Raw genomic sequence first — 25,066 nt, 5'->3', positions numbered from 1 at the left:
AATCTGGAGAGTTTGACTTCAAGGAGTACCTGAACCAGCAGAAATTATATGAAACATTTTGTGTGCACAGATATATTTTGTGAAGGGTAAGGGTGCACAGATTTATGGAAGAGCTCTGAAATTCTCCCACCAAATTGGGAGTCGGCAAGAGCTAAGGATTATGTTCTTCCATGAAGTTAGAAGTAATGACCAACATCTTACTAATTGGAAGTTACATCAATGTAAAATATCAAAAACCAAGTATTCGTTTATTTAAAAAGGGAGATACAGATCAAATGAACATTAAAGACTAACGAATATTCAGTTTATAGTCCAGACCATTTATGTCCCATCCTTTATACCTTCTTCAAGTTGGGGACTGAAAAATCTGAATTAAGTCATAGTCCTTGTCATAGTCATAACCTTAAAATACTGCAGAATTACGAATTCACACTTATATTATCAAAGAGGGATTATATTATGCCAATATAGTTTTAGGGTTCATTTGAATTTCAATCATTAGAAAACAGGTAACCCATGAGCTGTATTATTTATGTAACATAACCTTCTACATTCCCTTCACTTTCAAGCTAATAATGCTGCCTACTCATCTGGCATATTCCATAAGAGGGGGAAGAATAAAAATCAGGACTTCCTTGTTTATCCTCCAAAAGCCTCTCGAGTTTGGATGACGCATATGAGACATCTTTGCCTTCTAAGTGTGAGTCTTGGACATTCCTGGTCTGCACACTGGCTTCTCATTCGCACCTGCATCTCAGGATTTCCAAGGTCTGTCTGTGTCTGTCTCTTTCTGTCGCACCACACACACACACACACACACACACACACACACACACACACACCACATTCACTCACTCACTCGCTCACTCTGTAAATGCATTATTTCTCTACTAATGCCTGAATCACCCCTTTCCGCGCAACGTGAATCACACTATCAGACCCTGAAGTTTCTCCCGCTCTGGATCGCAGCTCCCGCCGCCCCTCCTCCTTGGTTGTTGTGTATCCGCGGCGCCGGACCAGTTCTCAGGTTTCCAACCAAGACCGGTGAACTGCAGGTCCGGTTGGCTGCGGCAGGAAGAGGAGCAGAGGCTTCACCAAATCACAAACCTAGGGTTTTCATTTCACTTGGTCTCCTCCCTAGAACCCTGGCAACAGATGTGCGTAGTTTCTCTTCGAGGAAACCTTGCCTGGGGTTGCTATGGAGATAGGACGCTGCAACTTGAGGAGCCGCTAGCGCCCAGAAATCGCTTAGCTGACCTCAGCAAAGCGGCTACCCTGCCTCTTTCTATATCTGCACTCCCCCTTCATCCAGAACTTCGTTTTTCTTGACTCCTTCCATGGAAGATTTGACATCCCCGAAGCAAGACGAAGAAAACCAGGAACCGGGGGAAGCAGGACGGCCATGGGAAGAAATAGCAGCTTCTTCCCAAGATCCCGAGTCTGGGTTATCTGAGCCCCTGGAATCGAAGCAGTGGCCGGAAACTGGACCCCAACCGAGAAGCAGCCCTCCGCAGAGCCCGCCCTCGAGAGCCAGCCGTCCTCTGGATGACGTCACGGAACCAGGTGCACCATCTCCACCTTCCCCGGCTCCGGAGGCTTCTTTCATTCCTTCTACGCTGGCTCTGGCCGGACAGCAGCTTGCGGCCCCGTGGCAGTCAGGCAGAACCACTGATGTGAATCCCAAAGCTGAGAGACCTCGCTCCCACCGTTTGGAACAATCATCTGATCAAGGAGAATCGACTGCTCCTCAAACATGCCAATCAGAGGGAGACACCTTTCAACAGCCTCAGCAAACCGAACGTCACCTGTATGGACCAGAAGATGTGAGCGATAACAACTCTCAACAAAAAGAGCTGAGATTTAACATCTTTCAGGAGGAAGACTCAAACAGTAACTATGAACTGGATCACACTGAGTCTGGGGTCTCTGAAGGGGCCCCCAGCCCGCTTGAGATTGCCATTCAGAGTGCTAAGGCTTACCTGCTGAAGACCAGCAGCAAGTCTGGCTTAAATCTGTAAGTCTTAAAGGGAAAAAGGAGGGGGCGGTTGGCAAGGAAAAGGGGGTGTATCTTTGTGTGAGAGTGTGATTCTGTGGGTGAATGGAAACATATTTGAAAAGTCTGCATGAATAGGAGAGTTAGTGGCTTAATAACTCTTTGCAACACAGAACTCAAAATAGGTCTTTGGTGGGGATTCTTTTAACTTCTTTAAAGACCCTTGGCACACAGAAATAAAACCTAGGAATTACGGAATCTTGGGTTTAAAAGAGATCATGAAGATAGTGAAGTCCAAGCATCTCTCCAAGGTGCTTATAAAAAGCAATCGTCTGCTAGTGATAGGGAGTTCATGGCGTCTCATCTGGGCATCCTGGTGCTTGTCTGGCTTGATTTTGAGCTCTCCCCCGCCCCCGCCCGAGGCCAGTGCGGGGGTGACCCACTATCTCAGGCACCCAGAACTGTCCTGATTTGAGCACTGGGTGTTCTGCGTTCTAAAAAAACCCACAGTCTGGGGCAAACTAGAGTTGGTCACAGTAATTTTCACACAATAATTAGTTTTAATTTAAAAACTAGTATTTAATGTTAGAAATCTTCCAGAAAACCTGAGATTGACAATTCAAAAGATTGTTTCTAAAGTCCTGTTTTAAACTACGATTTACTAAACTTCAGTGATGTGATTTATACTCAGTAGTGGATTCTACTTGAATTTGTCATATAAACTTATTGTCATAATTCTCTGGGTTAGATAATAAGCATGAATTTACAAATTGTGTTAAAATCCCAGAAAAGCTCATTATAAATACTTGAGAGTTCACTAACAATTTAAAACTGAACACAAAATATCAAAACGGAAAAATTTTCTTCACTGAATTATTTTGTAACTGATATTACTTAAATATCTAAATTTTATTTTATTTCCAAATGCTAAGTCTCTGAAGTCATAAATTAATATATTCTAGAATATTCACTATTATCTTCTAAGCACTTTACAGCCTGCCTTTAAAAACTGCTCAGTAAAAACAAAAACAAAAACAAACAAACAAAAAAAAACCTGCTCAGTAACAGATGACTTTAACACTCTTATATGCATATCTTATTTGACAGCCATGAAAAATATTTTTTTGTTGTAATTAAAAGTCTTTTATTAAAATACAAGATCTGATATTGGTTTTACTCTGTTGAATAAAAAGTCTACAGAAAGAATTACTTCCTCCTTTTCTGCCATTCTGTTAAAACAAATTAAACTTCCAAATTAAAAGCTATAACTATGCATTAAAATCTAATAATTATATTTTATATTTTGATACAGAGGCATTTTCGGGTTTGGAATTCTTAAAAAACACTGATACAATATCTTGCTGGAAGAACTATAAATAAAGCAAATGCAGACATTATATTAAAACCTGAAAAATAAAATGAAAATTTGGACTTGGAGCCCTCCATTTAATGGCATGTATGGCCTCTATTGGAGCAAATCAAGAAATCTAGCTGCTGTAGTATTTTTTTTTTTTAGTAAGTTAAATATTCATATCACATTGGAGGCATTTCCTAAGGGAAGTTCTAGGGTAGGTTCTTTGTGGCAGTGATGCAGTTACTGTGTTTCTCCACTTAAAATTTCTGAAGGTTTTGAGTTGTTGAAGTTTCCTAGAAACCAACTAATTGAGTCTGCATGTAATGCTTCTTCAAAGGCTGTTTGACGTGGATATTATCTGGAATTTTCTCTTTTCGGGTAGATATGATCATCTTTCTGATATGCTAACCAAGGTCTTAGATGAGCGTCCTGAAAATGCCGTGGACATCATTGAAAGTATCAGCCAAGATGTGAAGATGGCACATTTTAGGAAAAAATTAGATACACTCCAAAATGAGAATGAGATGCTTCCAATATATGAAACAGCAGAGAAGCAAAAGGCTCTTTTTCTCCAGGGCAATTTGGAAGGAGTCGACCAAGAACTGGAAGAAGAAATAGTAAGTCATGGCTCTCAATTTGAATAGTTTGATTCTAGGGTTTTATTTGAGATGAGTGGGTGTGGCTTGAAATTCTTATGGACTATCTTATATAGTTTCCTAAATAGTGTTTGCAACCTCATTTTCCACCATTCATTTCTGTGTTTAGAGTTTCTTATTTTTTTTCACATTGTGTTTAATATTTCATAGGCTTGGTTGTTTGTTATGTGTTGTGGGGTTGAGCTCCTTGATATCAGAGAAAATGATTCCTTTATCTTTTATACTCTCCAAAGTACCTGGTATAGATGTGGGTCTAAAGCTGTTTCTTAGTAAATATTTATTGAATGAATGAATTAATGTCAGATAGTTAAAAGTTGGGCTTTAAAACAAGTTGCCTATCTGCCCCTTTAATTAACTAGACCAACTGGAAGTATCTCTAATGTTATTTGGATTCTTTTCCAAGGCGACTTCCTCATATTATGTCTTGATATTGTGCATATTACATCAATGGGGTATCATACAAGAGGAGAGGGATAAAATATTTCTTTTAATCACTATAGACAAAGTGTTGAAAATATTTACAGAGATAGTTGGTGTCAGAGATAGAAAGCTATCATGAAAGAATAAAATTAGTTGTACCACAGGAATTTTTGCTCCAAATATTTTAAAAATAGCATCAAGTATTGTTTCCTGAATGCCCGCATGCTTGTTAATTTATACTACCGAGTGATTTATACTATACATCTACTGAGCTTCCGTGTTGTGTTACCACTAAGACCACTTAAAATCTGTATACTTGTAAATTTGATGTTTGATGTAAGATATTTTCAGAAACCAGTGGAGAGCTCAGTCAAGAAAAACATAGGAGGGTAGGGATCTAGACAGCAGGTTCATGTCTAGGGCTCCACAACCTTTGTGGGGAGACCAACCTGACACAGTGGGATACAGAGTACTCAGAAGGAGCAGGTGATATCGTGAAGAAACCTTCACAAAGTCACATAATTCGAAGTGTGTATTTCTTTGCCTTTTACAAACAAGATAGAACAAAAAAATCATAAGAATCATTTCAGGAAAAGATTTTTCTACCATTGTGGCAAGTTAAAATATATATATACATACATATATATATATATATATATATATATATATATATATATATATAAAATGAAATAGAAGTCACTTTAAAAACTGTTGAGTTTTTGTCTTTCTCAATCTGTTTTTTTCAATTTAGTAACACCTCAGACATGGAGCAGCCTTGTCTCCAGGATCATCTTCCTCTTTGAGGGTAGAGACTCTCTGGGTCTGGCAGGCTGCTGCTTCCTGTCTCGGGACTGGATACAAACCTGGCTGGGAAACCTGAGTATGGACTCCCAGTTAGAATTAGACATCTCCCTTCCCTGCAAAGTCTAGAAGCACCAAAATGCTTCTAGAAAGGGAGAAAGGGCAAAATGGTGAAGGGGAGTGGGAGATTCAGGCTTCCAGTTTTGAAATGAATGTCACAGAAATGAAAGACACAGCATAGGGAATACAGTCAATGATACTGCAATGCTGTCATACGGTGACAGATGATAGCTACACCTGTGGTGAGCACAGCACATGTATAAACTTGTCCAATCACTATGGGTACACCTGAAACAAATGTAACATTGTGTGTCCACTACAGTCAAGTTAAAAAAAAAAAAAGAAAGAAAGAAAAAAGAAAAAGAAAAAGGAAAAAAAAATACTGAGGGGTGCAACAAATGCCAAACATGGAAGAGATGAGGATTGTTAACAGTCATCGTGCTTATTTTGACACCAACATTATAATATAAACAAGAGCAGATCACTTTTAAGAACAGCAAAGTGCTCTCAGTTTTTCTATCTTCAAGGTCTAAAATTTGTCTAAATTTATCTAAAATTTGTAAGTGATCCCTATCCTACTTAAGGTTAATCTCTACTTTCTCACAGATGTTCTCCTAGTGTTCACTTGAGACTTTGCTTTTTCACTTCTATTTCCCTTATAGAAACATTTTTTATTTTCTTCCTTATGGTAAATTCAAAAGCATTTATTATAAGTAGGGCAAACACCTGACTAAATTATGTTTTCAAGAGAAGTCAAGTATGAGCACTTATTTTATTATATCTTCCTTTTATTCTATATATTACCCTATATAGAGGGCCATATTGATTTTTATTCATCCTGTATTTTATCATATGTACATAATATTTATTACTAAGAAAACTATGGTAATATGTACCAACATATATATACTTTCTCTAAATACATATAGGGAGTTAGATTATATCTTATTATGACCACTTAAATATTTTTTATAAAAAGATGTTCAATATTTATTATTCATAATAGCTATTAAATTATCCTTAAGATACACACATACAACAAGGCAACTATTATATTGGTAAGTATAAGACACAATGGTAGAAGTTACATTTTTGGGTAATGAGAGAAAAATTGGAATACCGGAATTATCAGATCTAAACCTTTCAAGAAATGTCAAAGACATCGTGGAGAGAAGTAGAGCTAATACCAAGATGTTGAAAAAGGGCAAAGGAGGCAAGCAGGTTCTAACATTAACCACAGTGCTTCTATCCCTAGGCAGAAAACTCTCTCCCAAATGTAATGGAGTCAGCTTTTTATTTCGAACAAGCTGGAGTTGGTTTGGGCACAGATGAAACTTATCGCATATTTCTTGCCCTCAAGCAGCTTACTGACACCCATCCAATCCAAAGATGCCGCTTCTGGGGCAAGATCTTGGGTCTGGAAATGAATTATATTGTAGCTGAAGTAGAATTCCGTGAGGGAGAAGATGAAGAAGATGTAGAAGACGAAGATGTAACCGAAGAGAGGGATGATGGAGACAGCGACGCTGAGGAAAATGATGAAGATGAATTACCCAGGACATTTTACAAGACCCCACAGGTTATACCAAAAGAAGAAAATAGAACGGGGGCCAACAAATACGTGTATTTTGTGTGCAATGAACCAGGAGGACCATGGGTGAAGTTACCATCGGTTACGCCTGCACAAATTGTTACTGCAAGAAAGATCAAGAAATTTTTCACTGGGCGTTTAGAGACTCCCATTGTAAGCTACCCACCTTTCCCAGGAAATGAGAGCAATTACTTACGAGCACAAATTGCCAGAATTTCAGCAGGGACCCACGTCAGCCCTCTGGGATTCTATCAGTTTGGTGAAGAGGAAGGAGAGGAGGAGGAGGAGGTGGAAAGCCGGCGAGATAGCTTTGAAGAAAACCCAGATTTTGAAGGCGTCCAAGTGATCGATCTCGTGGAATCCCTTTCCAATTGGGTTCATCATGTGCAACACATTCTCTCTCAGGTAGGGGTTTTTCAGTTCTCAATCTATCGGCCAATCAGCAGATTTTTATTAAATTCTCTCTGCAATGCACAGATATATACAAAACAAAGTTCTTCAGATCCTAGACAAAGAAACCATTGAAAAATCAAATAAAAGTGCAGAGGACTATGAAATTGCCAAGTCATGGAGATCTGGGATCTTTGAACAAATGTTTATTTCTTTTTTTTTTTTTTAAAGATTTTATTTATTTACTTGTCAGAGAGAGAGAGAGGGAGAGCGAGCACTGGCAGACGGAGGCAGAGGGAGAAGCAGGCTCCCCGCCGAGCAAGGAGCCCGATGTGGGACTCGATCCCAGGACACCGGGATCATGACCTGAGCCGAAGGCAGCTGCTTAACCAACTGAGCCACCCAGGCATCCCCAAATGTTTATTTCCAAAAAGAAATAAAATAAATATTTCTATGGAGAATTTGACAAGTTATGTGAGGATTCAGATTAACGCGTGTTGTGAAATTGCATTTTATGTGTTAACTATACATAGGTGCATTCCTATTTTGGGAACAGTTCTTTTATTCTATTTCTATAACACATGGAGTTTTTATACCAAGAAAAATAAACTATTATAACAAAAATGAAAACAAGTAGTGCTGGATAGAATTTATTTTGCACCTCTTCTGCCAAGTGCTCTTAATTGCACTTAATCGAATTGGTATTATCTCATGTAATACTCACAATTGCATGGAAGACTAATATTATCTTGATTTTACAGATGGGGAAATCGAGGCAGAAAGCTTAGAAAATGTGAAAAAGGGAATATAGCTAATAGGCAACAGAGTCACATGTGAATGGGCAGAATGGATCCTCTTAATCACCCACTATCCTGCCACATCTGCAGGTAGAGAATCATTACACTTCGATCTACAGAAGAGGGACTCTTCTATGTCTCTGGATGAGGGTTACTCAAATGAGAAATAAACCCAAACCTAACTTTATTATCACATTTAAAAATTTGTTATTGCTACTAATAATAGTACCTTACCACTTTCCCATAAATTATTTGTTACAAATTAATAAAGTGCATTATTTTTTTCCACTAAGGTTTTGCTGATTTCAAAATATAACTGTTCTGTAACTTTAGGAAGTTGGCAAATTTATGAAATAAATTATACCATTTTTTGCTCGAAATAAGCTAGATCAAAAACCTCGTACTTGGGATGTTGAATGCATAAGTGATTGATGAAATTCCCATACAGTAGGACTTCCTGCAGATAATTGCTTTAATCCAAATAAATAGTCCAGTATTTTAAGGTCCTCATTAGATTATTAAATCTTGCAATACTCATTTCCAGGGTCGCTGTAATTGGTTCAATCCCATACAAAAAAGTGAGGAGGAGGAGGAAGAGGAAGATGATGAAAAAGAAGAAAAAGGAGAAGAGCCTGAGTATATGGAACAGGAAGTGGGGCCTCCTCTTTTGACACCAATCTCTGAAGATTTAGGTAGTTTTACACAAACTACATAATATATACCATGTATATTATGTACATATATAGATATTATGTGTATATAATACTTATAGTATATATACTGTAGTGTATTTTTCATGTACATATGCTATACTATATATAGTATACATATATATTATAGTTTTTATGCATGTATATATAATATACTGTATATATTATATGGTTAATAAATGGGAGTTGGAAACCTATTAAAAGTGAACAGGAGCCAAAATTTCATCCCCTTTCCCCTTCACCTGTTTTGGGAGAGTGGGGAATAGAGAATATAGCTGCCCTCATCAGCAACTTTCTCAGACAGAGGGTGAAGGAGTGATGCAGGGAAGAAAAGTAAATTGGCTGCAACTCTTATTGGAAATGCTGACAGCTGTCTTGTGTATCATTCTTGTCTTGCATTCTTCAGACCATAATCTAAAGCCATAAACACATAACATAGTTATGTGGGTGGTTTTTTTTAAGATTTTATTTATTTATTTGACAGACAGAGATCACAAGTAGGCAGAGAGGTAGGCAGAGAGAAAGGAAGGGAAGCAGGCTCCCTGCTGAGCAGAGAGCCCGATGCAGGGCTCGATCCCAGGACCCTGGGATCATGACCTGAGCCTAAGGCAGAGGCTTTAACCCACTGAGCCAGCCAGGCGCCCCTAGTTATGTGGTTTTTTAACCACATAGGTATTTTAAATCCTCTCTTGTCCTCCTAGTCTTGTTTCTTCCTATTCAGTTTTGGAGCAGTTTTGCTTGTAACCTTTGTTCTCTTTCATAATAATCATTTGATCTTTTATTTGGTCATTACATAATATCCTCTCTACCACATAGTTCTCCTCTCCCTTAAAAAACTTTTCTGTTGCACAGATGGACACACCCATGCACACATACATGCATATAAATAATCAAATGTTGTTGTTCCACAGGGTTCATAAATTATCCTTCTGACTTTATGTTAAGCTGTTGATGTTTAATTTTTCTTTATATGTCAAATTTGTGTGTTTTAAGATTTGTAAAAAGAAGTCTGTTACATAGTATATCCTTGTCTATACAGGAGTTAAGCTTTTGAATTTCTCTTTGGTTTACAGAAATCCAGAATATACCACCTTGGACAACACGGCTGTCCTCAACTCTCATTCCTCAATATGCTATTGCAGTCCTTAGATCCAACCTTTGGCCTGGAGCATATGCCTTTTCCAATGGCAAGTAAGTATACAAAGCCATTATCAGGATTATTTAAGTGCTGGAAATTATAATTATCACTGGAATGTTGTTCTGTTCTGTTTTTTTTTTTTTTCTTTTTCCCCTCCTTCACCTGCTTCCCCAGGTGAAGCACAAGCCTGGGTGAGGCAGTTAGAGTAATCCCAGAGTAAGAGACAAGGCTGCCCTGGGTGGTTGTTCAGGGCAGCCACTCACAATAACCTGGAGTGAGATCCCAGACCAGGACGGGAGGGGAAAAAAGAGTATGGGCAGTCTACCCAGATTAAGGGGTTGGGGGAGAGATACCTAGGAAAGACCAGCCCATGAGCCAGAAGTCATGTTCAGCACTTGTACTTACATCTTCTCCATGAGTTCTTTTCACTATTCTGGGGAGAGATGTCCCCCATTTCACAGCTTAGGAAATGGGGCTGAGATAAAGAGAGAGCAAGAGGCTGGAGGCGGATGATAAAGTCCCCAGATTCCACAGTGGGTAAAATGTCACTGCCTAGGACGAGCTTCTTCCTGTTACCAAGTTGACCACTCCCAGGGAACCTATGTAACCACAATCAGATAAGCTGTTTTCTCACTGGACCAGTTTTCCAGTGATGTGTTTTTGGAGCCAAGTCTGGTGCCAGGAATGCTAAGGAAGGAGGAAGGCGGGTAACTCATCTTGGCATGTCAGGTGTGTGTGCTGTAAGATTCAGTCAAACAACATTTATATTACATAGTGAAGCATCAAATTTAGAACACTAGAGTAATTCAGACTTCTCTCCTAATATGGTTTTTATTCTGATTATTTGAGCAATAGACTTGCTCATTTTCTAGGATTAATGGAGGTAGTTCTATGCAGTGTTTAGTTTGAATCTCACATAATTTTTCTTGGCTATCTTGATAAAAAGAAATTTAAAGTATGTATTATTTAAGCTATCACTTTCAAGAGAATTAGGATCAAGAAGATACTCGATGTCCTTTTATCCTTCACCCAGAACATACACTTCCATTTGTCTTATGCTTCCATTTCTCATCTAAGAACCCAGTGTCAGAAGCTCAGCTAAGCTGGAGAGAGAGCTGAGCTGCAATGGGTGAGAGTTGCCATTATAGCCACAAGTCAAAAGTGAGTTGAGCTTTTGATCATTTACTATGACAATATAAGGAGGAGAAAACTCTGACTGCTCCTGTCCCATTTTCCTTCCTGGAATGGCACACTGATGGAAGGTCATCTCACTGAGGAGTCCCCAAATATTAGGCTTCTGCAGTTTTATGGCCTGGAGGGTCCAGGAAGCTGGTGGAGGGTGGGGGGAAGGGCTAGAAGTGAAAAAGCACTGAGTACTGAGAGTAGGGAGAAGTGTCTTTAAGGTATCCCCCTTCTGAAACTCCATAAGGAGGCCTTGGCAGAGGCACCTGAAGACCTCTGCTGAAGGCCTCCGGTAAGACCTAGAATGAAGGCAGCTGTGCCAGGAACTCAGCTATGCGAAGAGCATGGCAGGCCGGATGGGTCAGAGACCCATCCTTAGAACCTTAGGCTTAGAACCTTCCTTAGAGACTGCAATGCACTGGCTGGGCATCAAGTATGGCACAGTGACAGCAGTTTTCCTGTGACGCCTTCCAGGTAAAGCCTGACAATTGTGTATATGTGGGCCTGAAAAACCACACACAGGTTTGTAACCAATCACAAGCACTGTCTGCCATACCAATAATTTGCTAAATTGGCAACTTTTTAGTTCTTCCTAATGCTGAAGAGTAACTGTTTAAATTAGTTGTTTTGTTTTTTCTGAAAATAGCAATTAAATGATTAAAGATGGTGGTCTAGGTGTAGCGTACATGTTGACAGTTTGGTCCACCTCTTAGCCAGCTTAAACGGTTTGGATCACAGTAGTGTGTCCTGTAGTAAAAGAATCATTGAGGACTATTTCATCCCTAGCACTTAAAATGTAATGTTTTGAAATTATGGGACCATAACACTGAGAGTGATCAGCTTTTACAGAAGAGAAGGATCAATTTTTCTTACTGAAAAACGATATAATGATCACCAACCTTCTTTTCAAATTTTCTAGAAAGTTTGAAAATTTCTACATAGGCTGGGGTCATAAATATAGTCCGGACAACTACACACCCCCAGCCCTACCACCAGTTTACCAAGAATACCCCAGCGGGGCTGAAATTACAGAAATGGATGATCCTAGCGTGGAAGAAGAGCAGGCTTTCCGAGCCGCGAGGGAAGCAGCTGCTCTTCCTGTTGAAGAAATGGGAGAAACTGAGGAAGATGAAGATGAGGACGACGATTCTGACCAAGAATAGTATCAGCCCAGCCTTGTGTGAGACTGGTACAAATATACTGTGTGTGGACTCTTGATTTTACATATATAGTGTGTAGTACAGAATTACATAAATTGGCAACTATTCATGTACAAAATATCATTCCTTGAAAATGTCCAGCTTGGAATTTCATATGTTCAACTACTAATATGTACCTCTAGAAAGACGTTCAATGGAATTTTCAGAGGCTAAATAACACGTTCCTCTTCTGTTGGCTATAGCTAATAGAATAATGTGCATTCTTAAAAAAAAAAAAGGAAGTCTTAGATTTAATTTCTAATATGGCAAACAGGAAAGATGTAATCCACAAAATCTTCTTAGGGACTTTAATAAATATTTGTCAGCAGGTACTGGGACCAAAATTATTGATAGTCCCTCAATCAGAGCATGTATTTTTAACCAGTCTGTGAAGCTGTACACAAATACTGTGTATGTATGTGTGTGGGAGGGCTTGTTTTTTGTTTTGCTGGGGAGAGGATTTATAATTCTATCACCTGCTCAGAGCCTGCGAGCACTCAAAATTTTGACACTTTCGTCACTTTTTTTTTTTTTAAGATTTTATTTATTTGACGGAGAGAATGAGCACAACTAGGGGGAGAAGGCAGAGGGAGAGAAGCAGGCTCACCGCCAAGTGGGGAGCCGGACACTGGATGCGGGCCTGGATCCCAGGACCCTGGGATCATGACCTGAGCCAAAGGCAGATGCTTAACAACTGAGCCACCCAGGTGTCCCTCCTTGTTACTTCTTAAAAAATGTTCTCAATCCTGGAATCCAATCCTGCATCTGGCTCTTTGCTCTGCAGGGAGCCTGTTTCTTCCTCTGCCTGCAGCTCCCCCTGCTTGTGTTCTTTCTGACAAATAAATAAATAAAACTAAAAAAAAAAAAAAAAAAAAGAAAAAGTTCTCAGTCTGACTCCTTTATCCTACAGAAATTGGTTTGATCTGATTAGGGAAAAATGATCTGCACAGAGATGGCTAGCTGGGATATCCAAAGACTTCAGACCACTATTTTTCTACTACTGTTTCTCTAAAACTAGTTATTATTTCCATTCATTAAAAAAGGTATTTTTTAAGGCCTCTATGTGTCAGCCACTCTGAAGCTACTATTAAGAAGTAGACATTGCTCCTGAATCCATTCAAGGAGGGAAATATGAAAAGAGAAATAGAAAATCAGAACAGTTTGCAACTTAGCAGGTATTGTGATATAAGTGTCACAGGGTACCATAGAACAGTGTTTCCCAAAGTCTGTGGCATACCAATTTAAAAATAAAAATTCTCATCCAATGCCACTATTTTGTGAAATAAAGTTATCACAGCAATTCTGATTTCTGTAATTATCTTGTCACGGACTGGCAGTTCTCAGATCACTGATCTATCTATACTTTGAAAAAGACTGCTATCAAATACTTAGGAGGTGCATTTAATCCAGACATGAGCCTTGCAGAAAGCATTTCCAAGAGGTAGAGAACTATGGGGAGATGGGTCAGAGGCAGCATCAACTGTTTTTTGGCAAAGGACTTTAGGCTGGAAGGAGTAGAACCCTGAGGGTGGTTGAGAGATGAGCCTGAAGAGGTAAGCAGGGCCCAGGTTGTGTGGAATGTCTGGACTTTATCCAGCAATGAAGCAATGAAGAAGGCTCAACTAGGAAGTCACAAAATCACATCTGTATTTCAAAACATTTGGCCTATGTGTGGAACACTGACTGACACAGGATCAAGACAGGGAGACCAGTTAGGAGATTATTATTTTATCTAGATAAAAGGTAATGATGGCATGAAACAAGATAAAGTAGAAATCTGCAAAGTAGATCTAAAGTAGAAACAAGATAACATAGGTTACCTGTCTGAGAGAGCATTAGGAAAGATGAGTTCCAGAATTTTCCAATTGGCAGTATTATTCACTCTTGGAGTGCAGCTTTTACTATTTGATGGAGTAGCTAATATTTATAAAGCCTTATTCAAGTATGTTCTTTTTTTATCGTGTTGCTTTTTGTTGTTGTTGTATAATATCCATTTCCTTATCTACCCTAATTTCCTTTCAAGAAACTGCCTCTGTCCCATGGTATGGTCTCATGCCAATCAGATGTGGCCTTTCTAGAATCTGATTTTTGAACAGAGACAATTGACTTGACTCTTAACCTGATAGTTCCACTATAAATCAGACCACACTCTAGCCTCCAGAATTGCCTTTGTTCCAGAACAGTTTCCTAGTTACCTGTGTATTCTCTGAGCTTCTGATGATCTTTCAATGAATTCCCTTCTGCTCAAATTGGCCAAAGTAGGATTCCTCCTTACAACCTTACTTGACACATCCAACATGAATCTGAAAGTTTGTTTCCTACAGGACATGTGAAACATAGGTTCTAATTCACAATTGCATGAGTATAAATATTTAATATTAAAATAAAGAGTGTAAATATTTAACAAAAGCAAATCCCTCTTTTTAGAACTATACCTGTTAAATATTAAGGTAATTTCTAAGTGATGAGGAGGGAATTTCATTATATACATTTTATAACAAAGGAAAGCAGAATGCTCAAATGTAAGAGCTTGGAAGTGAGACAGCCTGGGTTCATACCCTCGATTACAATCATTTCCTTGGGTGAATTATAAACTTTGCAGAGCTTCAGCTTCCTTCCAGGACTAACAGACTCTGTCTCACAGAATTGAAGATTACACTAATTAAAAATGGAAAAATACTAGGATACCTAACAGAAGGACCCAATAAATATTACATAGGACTACTACACAAAACCAGTTTCTAACACATGGATATGAGGAAACACAGAACTCATAATGCAAAGAAAATATTTTATTGAAATAGTTACCAAACAGTGAGGTACTTGAGGTATGATTTAGATGTTTTAGACATCAAATTATAAGTTGAGTATTTAAAGAATTCAGGTTCATAGCTGTATTAGGGACTTCAATATCTGAATTTGGAAAATAAAGTAAAATTCCATGATCATTGAAATGCTTAATTCTTCAAGGAATCTTCTCAGCTGTGAAGACTTGAGAAGCTTGTCTCCTGGCCTTGAAAAGGAATTTTAAAGAACTGTTAATTTTAAGAAGTCCATTATTTAGAATTTATATTAATTATCTAATATAAAAAATAAAATCTAGAAAACTTTTTGAAGATAATGAAAATTCCTTAAGAAAAATGACAACTTCAAACTTAAGAAAATTAGAAATAAACTTTTTTTTTTAAAGTAGACTCCTCACCCACAGTGGAGCACAATGTGGGGCTTGAACTTTGGACCCTGAGATCAAGACCTGCGTGAGATCGAGTTAGATGCTTAACTGAGCCACCCAGGCACCCCAGAAATAAACATTTTTAAAGCCAAACCAAAAAGGAAAAAGCAAAAAAGAAAAAAAAAAGAAAGAAATTAAACAAAATACCAGGCAAAGACAAAACAGAAAAAAGTAAAAAGAAAATTCTATGTTTTAAGGAATAATGAGTCAAAGTAAAAATGATGGCTCACAGTCAGAAAGAGACATGTATAAACACAGAGGAGAGAGGGCTGTGAACAGAGAACCTTTAAGAAAATTATTTCCTTCATTATGGCCTTAAAAATGTCACTTTTAAAGACAGAGAGAGAGAGGGCGTGCACAAAAAGGAGGAAGAGGGAGGGGAACAAGCAGACTCCCCACTGAGCAGGGAGCCTGAGGAAGGGGAGGGGAGGGTGGCTGGATCCTAGGACCCTGAGATCATGATCTGAGCTGAAAGCAGATGCTTAACTGTCCGAGGTACCCACGTGCCCCTATAAGACTTTTAAACATTTCTTCTATTTTCACAACTTGTGTTTACAAGTCAAGACATATTATACCAAGCTAATTTAAAACAAAGTTAAATCAAGTTAAGAGTACAAGGATTACATAATGGAAAACAAAGAATGCAGTGATACAATTTAACTACAAAATGTCAACACATGAAAAGAATTGAGGAGAATGGCTATTAAATAGGTTTGTACCCATTACAACCGAAATGTATTAGGAGATACCTTCCAGCATAAATCCTTTCACCTAAACAAGTGGTCCAAAATCTATAACAGTTTGGAATTATTAGATACTCAAAATATATTTATGGTAGAAATGTATTATGGTAATTATAGGACAGCTGCCAGGATGAAAACAATTTTGTGAAACCTGATTCCTCTCCTTGAGTAAGAGCTGCATGATTATTAAAATATAATTAATTAACTCCAAATATGAGGAACAAAACATAAAATGCAGTTACAAATACCTACATTTTACGATACTTTAAAATACCAAATTTGTTCTGAAATTCCTACAATTAAAATTATAGTTATCACTTAGGACGAAAAAGATATTTTAAATGAGATATAAGAAAATCACCACCCTGAAATAAAAAGTAAAGTCATTAATGTGCCCTTAGTTACAGACGCAAGTCTCTATCTGGTGATATGCAGATTAGTCAATACATCAGTATTTGATGAATTCCTATAATGGATAAAAGCACTGTTAAAAATGGCAGAATAACTATAAGGCACAGTGATTTAAAAAAAAAAAAAAAAGGAAAAAACAAAACCCTGAGCTTGAAAGCGATATACGAAAATAATATTAACTGATGATTTTTCGTTTTTCAAAATATACTGTCCTATCTTTCCAATGAAAGTGAATTGTTCACATATAAGCTTACTTAGCAAACATGAAATGATGAGACTTTGTATCCTCCCAGAAGAAGCAATATAGAGGATGCTGGATGTAGATGGACTGAACTGGACTCCTGCCTCTTGTAACTTAGCAGCTGCATGACTTCAGAAACGTAACAACTTTTTGAGCTTAGGTATCCTCATTTGTAAAATGGGAATAATATTGCCTACACTATGGGGTAGATTATATTAGTTAATATCTGTGTAAAATGCTTAGGATGGTGCCTAATACAAAGCAAGCATTATAAAGTACTACTTTATTAATGTTACAATTATAATCACTAATCATATTGTTATTTCCTCTCTGTGTGGTGGTATTATACAGTCAGTCAAGTACTGATTCTTTTGGTTAAAGACACAGCTACCCTCCATGACTCAAAAAAAAAAAAAAAAAGTACAGTAGCATATGTACATTTTTAGTATTCTACTAACACCAATGTCCCAGTTTCCAAAACCAGAAAGTTAACAACTAAAATGTTCAGCTAGGCTTCATGATAATATTTAATGCCACCTATGCTCTGCTGATGAACATTTATAACTACTAAAACTAACCTCTAACAAACAAAAGCAGACTCTTAATTATAGAGAACAGACAGCTATCAGAGGGGAGGTGGGTTCAGGGATGGATGAACTAGGTGAAGGGGATTAAGAGTACACTTAACTGAGTAATGTACAGAACTGCTGAGTCACTACATTGTATACCTGAAACCAATATATATATTGTATGTTAACAACACTGGAATTAAAATAAAAATATAGGGACGCTTGGGTGGCTCAGTTGGTTAAGGTCCTTTGGCACAGGTCACGCATGATCTCAGGGTCCTGGGATCAAGTCCCATATTAGGCTCGTGGCTGAGCAGGGAGCCTGCTTCTCCCTCTGCTTGCCGCTCCTCTGGCTTGTGCTCTCTCTTTGACAAATAAATAAATAAAATCTTTAAAAATAAAATAAAATAAAAATATAGGGGCACCTGGGCAGCTCAGTCAGTTAAGCAACTGCCTTCCACTTGGGTCATGATCCCAGGATCCTGGGATCAAGCTCTACTTGGGGCTCTCTGCCCAACAGGGAGCCTACTTCTTCCTCTCCCTCCCCCTGCTTATGTGTGCATGCATGCTCTCTTGAATAAATAAAATCTTTTAAAAAATAAAATAAAAATATAAGTCTTTCTAAAAGTAATAAATAAATAAATAAAATTACTCCCTAACTTTATGCAGCCAAATTAATGATAGGGTGCAAAAATGAATGTGATTTTGGCATTTATGTTACAACAAAGAAACCTTTAAGATGTAATTAACTGAAGAACTTCTGAAACAATCTTCACCTTTATAGTCCAAGCTGTAAGGCTGAAAAGATGAACTCTAGTTCTCTTTCTCATTTCAAGTAATTTTAGTGCTTTTTCTTGTAATCCTATTACTCTTCATAAACGCTCCTCTCTAGTCCTGTCTCTTTTCTCCTCAGAGGGAAACAAATCATGTGGAGTAGTCTGGTAGGGAAATTTCTTAAGATACTGAGAACTGTATTTTCTAGAATTGATATGACATTATATAACTTCAGTTTATACCAAGTGGAGGGTTTTCTATACCTAGAAATTCTTCTGAATATACCAGTCACCACTTAACTGTAAAGGACAAAGAGGCAACTGTATGAAGTTAAATTCTAGAACTGTGTTGTATATCCAGTAACTGCAGATGTGTAAGATAGAGCCACAATAATTATAAGAATCATACTTAATAAACCATAATTATTAAGACCAATATGCATCAGGTCTCCTGGGATTGAGTTAGGTTTTCTTACCACATATGCTGCCATTTTTCATCATTTGCCTGGCATTAACAATTACATTATATAAGATTAAACATTTTTATGAAGCTGAGTAAAGTATTTGAAAGTCATTAGGTAGCATTTGAAATTTAAAGATGTCCACTCCAGAAATTAAATGATACAAAACCAAAATAATGCAGAATGAGATACAAACTGATAACACTGATTTTAACTAAAAATCTTAAACTTGTAAGTTCAGCTTGTTCAAGCTTCACATAATCAAATATGTAGATACTTACAACTTTCTCCTCTGAAGAAAGGACACCCTCTACTGCCACTATCTGGTATTGCTTATGTTTTAAATTTCCCACAAATTTCCGAAGTTGCTTGAGATTGCTAGCCTCCATGTCTTGCTTTAACAGTTTCTGCATTTCTCGAGAAGGACATCCAGGATCAAATATTAGTAAACATAATGTTCGGTTTTTTCTCTCTTCAATTCCAACAACTGTGCGACTATGACCTATCAAAAAAAAAAAAAACAGCTATATATGTGTGTATCCTATCTAGTGCTATATATATAGACATGTTACTGAACATACACACATACACAGTATATATATTCTCTGCAGTATGTGCACATGTGTGTTTAGAATAGAAATACAGTCAGTCCCTCTAACAGGTACTCTCTCTCTGAAGACACAATAGTTTTAGTTCTATTTCCTAGCCTTCAGTTTTCATTTGCTCAATTTTTCTTTTCTTAAAAGGTTTCGTTACAAAAAATTCTGTGTCTACTGTGCCATATTATTTTAGTTTTTCTTTCCTAATCCCTTGATCTTTCTTATCCAAATTATCTCACAAGAAAGCATTTGAAAATTACCTACCACAGAACAAAAACTCTCATGAATCCAAAGGGTTAACAAAAGTAAATTAATATATACTAGAATTTCAATGGAGAGGGCTTAACTTTTACAGCTTGTATTCCTAAATGATGAAACTCCCAACATTTACTTCTCCTATTCCTGTTGATTCAAATCATCCATTCAACAAAATTTATCAAGTGTCCATGTGCCAGGTACTATTCCAAGCAGTTAGTTATACGGAAGTAAATAAAACAAACATTCCTGCCTTCATGGAGTTTTCACTCTAAAAGGAAGGAATATAAATAAAGTAAATAAATAAGCATATTATTATGTTAGAAGAGAAAAAATAAAGCAGGGAAGAGAAACAGAAAATGCCAGCGGTGAGGGGTGGATAACAAGATGGAATTTCAAATAAGGTGATCAGGGAAGGCCTTACTGAAGTCATAGGTGAAGACCTAAAAAAGTAAGGGATGAACAAGACAGAAGAGTGAACCGGGTGGTCCTGAAATAATATAAGGGATAGCACCCTTCAATACCCAGGAAGGTACCAATCCTAAGGACAATGTAGCTCTGAAAATCAGACTAATGTCACAATACTCTCCTCTTCCCTATTACCTGAATCTTAAAAGAGCAAAAGTCAATTTATTTTCCTGTAAAGGTATAAGCTATACTTATTATCTATGAGTTATACCAACCTTGATGCTGAAGATAGATTGGAGGTTTAGATGTACACATTACTTTTGGACTCCCTTCTCGGTCTGAAGAATAATAGTTCAATATCCATTCAAATAAACGAGGATGTGTACCCAAAGGACCAGTTGACTTATGAAAATCAACTATGTGGCACCTATAAAAAAATTAACAAAATGGATTGTTTGTAGAAGAGTTTTTAAAACTTTCACCAATGGAGTCATCAAATACAAAGAAATTTTAATTTAGAACTAATTTTATCTCATCAGTATTTTCTTAAGAAGAAAATAAATATGTTTCATTATATATCCAGAAAAATGTCATTTTCTGAAGAAATAATTATTTAAATAATTTCATAATAAGACTGATCACTGATCTAAAAGTTACATTTTCTGACACATAGAATCCCCATGAACAGTAAATAAGGACCATACTTGGTTTTTAAAAGTCATCTACATGTAATGTGAGACACAACTTTCATTCTAAATTCTCTAAACCTGATGATCAATTAGAAGCTGACTTCTAATTTTAATTCCTCAATAGCCATTCACATCTATCAAAACTATCTTGAGTATTTTTCCTGTTGGCTCTCACAAATTCCAATAACAGACAAGAAAAGAATACCTACAAAGATCTCAAAAAACCCTGTATGGACTTCCATCTATATATCTATCTATCTGCTACTTGGCACTAGACTACAGTGGTATTCCTTCCACAAGAGGAAGTCAACCTTGAATAAATGAAATTATTTTAACCAGAAGCAGTATTGACAGTTCTCAGCAACTCTTTTTAAAAGGTCAGGTATAAGCAAGGGACGCCTGGGTGGCTCTGTGAGTTAGCATTCTAACACTTGATTTCTGCTCAGGTCATGCTCTCAGGGTTCTGGGATCAAGCCCCATGTCAGGCTCCCTGCTGAGTAAGGAGTCTGCTTGAGATTCTATCTCTCCTTCTGCCCTTCCCCCAACCTGTGCGTGCATGCTCTTTCTCTCTCAGAAAGAAATAAAATATTTAAAAAAAATAATAAAAGCTCAGTTATAAGCAAAAGCAATTAAAAAGTTTTTCTTTCACTTTAAAGTATAGGACAGATATCCTGTCCTTCCTTGTCTCTCTTGACAAATAAAGTCTCCCAATACACTAAAATTATAATGGTTGCTATCCTTAGCCTCAGCAAGTTTAGTGTTGAGGCTAACTTTCAATTGATTACTATTGAGTTTTTTTTTTTATTTTAATTTTTTTTAAGATTTTATTTATTCATTTGTCAAAGAGAGAGAGCGCGTGCCCACACAAGCAGGGGGAGCGGCAGGCAGAGGGAGAAGCAGGCTCCCTGCTGAGCAAGGAGCCCGATGTGGGACTCGATCCCTAGAATGCCGGATCATGACCTAAGCCGAAGGCAGACGTCCAACCGACTGAGCCACCCAGGTGTCCCTACTACTGAGTTTTAAACACTGAAATGAACTTCTGAATAAATTTTTAAAAAAGCAGGTACCTTTCAGGTTAGAAACTGACTGCATATTTAGATTTAGAATCTGAATAGTACCCTACAAATATAACTCAGAGAGAATGAAAGAAAGACATTTAAACAAGTAGTAAACAAATTCAGAGCACAGTATTAAAGAGGCTTTACTAAAAAATTAAACTGTTTCAAGCACCAACAGAAAAAGCTGGATATTACCAGGTATTTTAGACAGATATTTTCCTTTCCTTAAACATTATTTGAAAAACCAGTATATGATATATAGATGTAATCTGAAAATGTGAACAGACTGGCAAGAAGAAAAGAAGAAATAGTTAAGTTAGAAGACATTAAAAGTCCTTTTGATTTAAGTAATTCAAGAAAATTATTAAACAAGGTTTTCCTATTTGTTTTCTCTTAAAGATTTTATTTATTTTGAGGGAGAGCACAAGTGGAGGAAGGTGGAGGGGCAGAGAAGAGAGAGAATCTCAAGCTGAGACTTCACACTGAGCAGGGAGCCCCATGTGGGGCTCAATCTCACAACTGTGAGATCATGACCTGAGCTGAAACCCAGAGCTGGATGCTTAACCAACTGAGCCACCCAAGCACCCCCAAAGTTTACCTATTTAGAAGTTAAGAAATAGTTTTACCTCTGAACCTAATCAATTAATGTGATAAAAATGATATAAAACAAATATAAAGGAAAACAGAGCCATGAAGCTTAAAGGCAAACTTTCCCTTAAAAATGATCATAAGCATCTATCTCCGTTCCCTCTTGAAAGCCCAACATCATCATACTGAAGGAGAAAATGATTCAAACAGCCAAAGACAAAGAGAAGAGACAGCCCAAATTGTCCTGCATTTTTGGGAAATGAAAGGCAGAAAAGGAAACATTAAAGTGAACGGAAAAAACAGACAATTGTCTTAAAATCCCAGAGATGCTAGAAACTCAGAGGCACTAGTTATTGGGGAGAGTAGTAATGGGGCTATAATGTTAAGGGAATTGAAAATTTGCATAAGAAAGGCAAATTACTGCTTAACTACCCCACTCAATAAATGCAGGAGCTCCAGGCAGGAGAGTGGAGAACTCTTTTCTGAATGGCCCCGAGAAAAGATCTCTTCCTATATAAAAATTTTCAGAGTTCCCCAAACAAATAGCAAGCTTCCACCTAAAACTCTATAAATGAAGTCTGCTTATCTGCAAGCTCCAAGTAATCCTATAGGACCTCCGATCTTTTAGTGCTTCATCCTCACTCTAGGAATGGACAACAAAGGACCTTCAAAAGTTAGAAGAAAGACTTCAAAATGCAAAAGACTAAAATAAATAGATGTGAAAACAAATTAACATGGAAAAAACCCACAAAACGCAAGGAACAGAAAGAAAGAAAATGTTGAGAAAAAATTTGCAACCATAACAGACTATGATGCTATGAAATTACCCCTTAAAATTAAAAACATGATTGCTAAGATACAAATTTCAATAGAATAGCTGAGAGATAAAGCTGAGAAAATCTACATAGTAGAACAAAAAGCAAAGAGAAAAAATGAAACATGACCAATAAACTTAAAAAGTCAAAGGAGTTCAGTGGCCAACCGCCAGAAATTCAGAAAGAACAAAGAAAATGGAGGGATCGTAATTATCATTAACCTCCAAGCTCTAACTACATTCCAGTCATAGTTCTAAGCACTTGATCATCTCAATATCACTGCAACTCTATGGAGCAGTTACTATTTACATGTTCTTTTTATCAATGGTGGGACTAGACTACAGACAAATTAAGTCATACAGCCAGCCAATATGCAGGAAAACTAGAATCAGTTGTAGGCAGCCTGACTCTGAAGTCTAAGCTCTTAATCACTACACTGAGATCTTACAACTCACAATTCTAGATTCAAAAGGAAAAACAAATGCCTAATACAATGAATCAAAGCCCCACATTCATGGTGAAATTTCATAATAGCAGGACTAAGAGATAATGCAAAAAACTTTCAGAGAAAATAAATAGGTTATACAAAAAAGGAATGAAAATCAGATAACATATTACCTTCTCAATAGTAACACTGATTGCTATAAGTTAACAGAGTAAAAACTTAATTTGGTACGAAAATGATTTTGAATTTAGAATAACACAGCCACCCAAATGATCATTTAAGTATTAAGGACCAGGCACCTTTTTTCAGGAAGCTTATGAAAGATGTACTTAAGCAGGAGAACAATCCAAAAAAGATAGACATGGAATCCAGAAAAAAGTCCAGGCTCCACTTCAAGAAAAAAAATGAAGAAATGCCACATGGTTACAGCTTTGAAGGGGATTTAGGAGACCAGAGAAAAGACAATAGAGGGCTTCAAGGAAGAAGTGTCCAGGATAGGAGTGCCTCAGATTACATAAGCGGAGGTTGTGAAAAAGTTTGAGACCATGATGTAGTCAAAGAGTAAAAAGGAAAAGAAAAGACAATTCTTAAGAAAAAATTTTAAAAGCTTTTCAGGAAAGTAAATAAAATTAGCAATGAATAATATTAATACAGTCATAATATAAACTCTGACTTCAGCAAATAAAAAGTGAGATTTAACCAAATTACAAGGACTGAGGATGAACACAGGTGGGAAACGTGAGGGAAATGGAACAATGTCTAAAACTAATAAACCAAAAAAAGAAAAGAAAGAAAAGCCCTGAAAGCATATTATTCAGAAACAGTGGAAGTAACAGCTGCCTCTGAGAAATCAGACTTGAGAATAGAGAAGAACATGAGATAGGGACTGAATTGGTTTTTAGCATAAGCCTTTCAGTGCCACTTAAATTTTATTTTTTAACTATCCTTTGATAAAAGAAAAAAACAACATAGAAAACTTCCCAGATATGACAATAACCTTAACGTGGGTTTTCAGGTACATACTTTACCCTTAGGGAGGTCAGGAGTGTGTATACTTCACATGCTCCGATCCAGGCCTTCGTTCCCTGTAACCTGTTATTAAGTTGAGAGGCACCCTGAGGATCAAAACCTTCCTTCCATGCATCTTCAATCATAGACTGAATTTTTGGAATGCAAGGAATTGACATACCTAAAATTATACAAGCAAACATATTACATGACAGTTACTGAAGTACTATATATTACTTCATTCCATATTATATGTACAGTTGATCCTTGAACAATACAGGGGTTAGGGACACTAATCGCCTACCGAGTCAAAAATCTGCATTATAACTTTTTGCTCCCCCAAAAACTTCACTACTAATAACCTACTGTTGACGGGGAGCCTTACCAATAAACATAAAATGAAGAGTTGATTAACATGTATTTTATATGTTATACATATTATAAACTGTATTCTTATAATAAAGCTCGAAAAAAGAAAAT

General features: G+C 37.1%; 2 protein-coding genes across 3 annotated transcripts in view; one reads left to right on the top strand and one right to left on the bottom strand.

Annotated features, from left to right (window-relative positions):
• Window positions 1-1,337: 1,337 nt before the first annotated feature.
• On the top strand, window positions 1,338-12,034 carry RSPH4A (radial spoke head component 4A; the record flags this gene model as incomplete). Its single annotated transcript, XM_080806902.1, has 5 exons — window positions 1,338-2,014; window positions 3,730-3,964; window positions 6,540-7,280; window positions 9,846-9,963; window positions 12,012-12,034. 5 exons carry the CDS (start codon window positions 1,338-1,340, stop codon window positions 12,032-12,034), a joined length of 1,794 nt encoding a protein of 597 aa, XP_080663028.1.
• A 3,029-nt stretch (window positions 12,035-15,063) lies between these two features.
• The window catches only part of ZUP1 (zinc finger containing ubiquitin peptidase 1), a 28,298-nt gene continuing 18,295 nt past the window's right edge, over window positions 15,064-25,066 (bottom strand). The window contains exons 7-10 of one of the 2 annotated variants that reach the window (XM_080806141.1): window positions 24,602-24,767; window positions 20,259-20,410; window positions 19,003-19,223; window positions 15,064-15,304 (exon numbers count right to left, since the gene is read on the bottom strand). In XM_080806141.1, the coding sequence (XP_080662267.1) occupies window positions 15,257-15,304; window positions 19,003-19,223; window positions 20,259-20,410; window positions 24,602-24,767 (587 nt within the window). In that variant the 3' untranslated portion in view covers window positions 15,064-15,256. Of the gene's footprint in view, window positions 15,305-19,002; window positions 19,224-19,462; window positions 19,847-20,258; window positions 20,411-24,601; window positions 24,768-25,066 lie in introns of those variants that run through there. The other variant, XM_080806142.1, reaches the window with a different exon arrangement.

This window comes from Martes martes, assembly GCF_963455335.1.
Source record: "Martes martes genome assembly, chromosome: 6".
Classification (NCBI taxonomy): domain Eukaryota; kingdom Metazoa; phylum Chordata; class Mammalia; order Carnivora; family Mustelidae; genus Martes; species Martes martes.
This window is presented reverse-complemented; position numbering and strand designations above follow the sequence as displayed.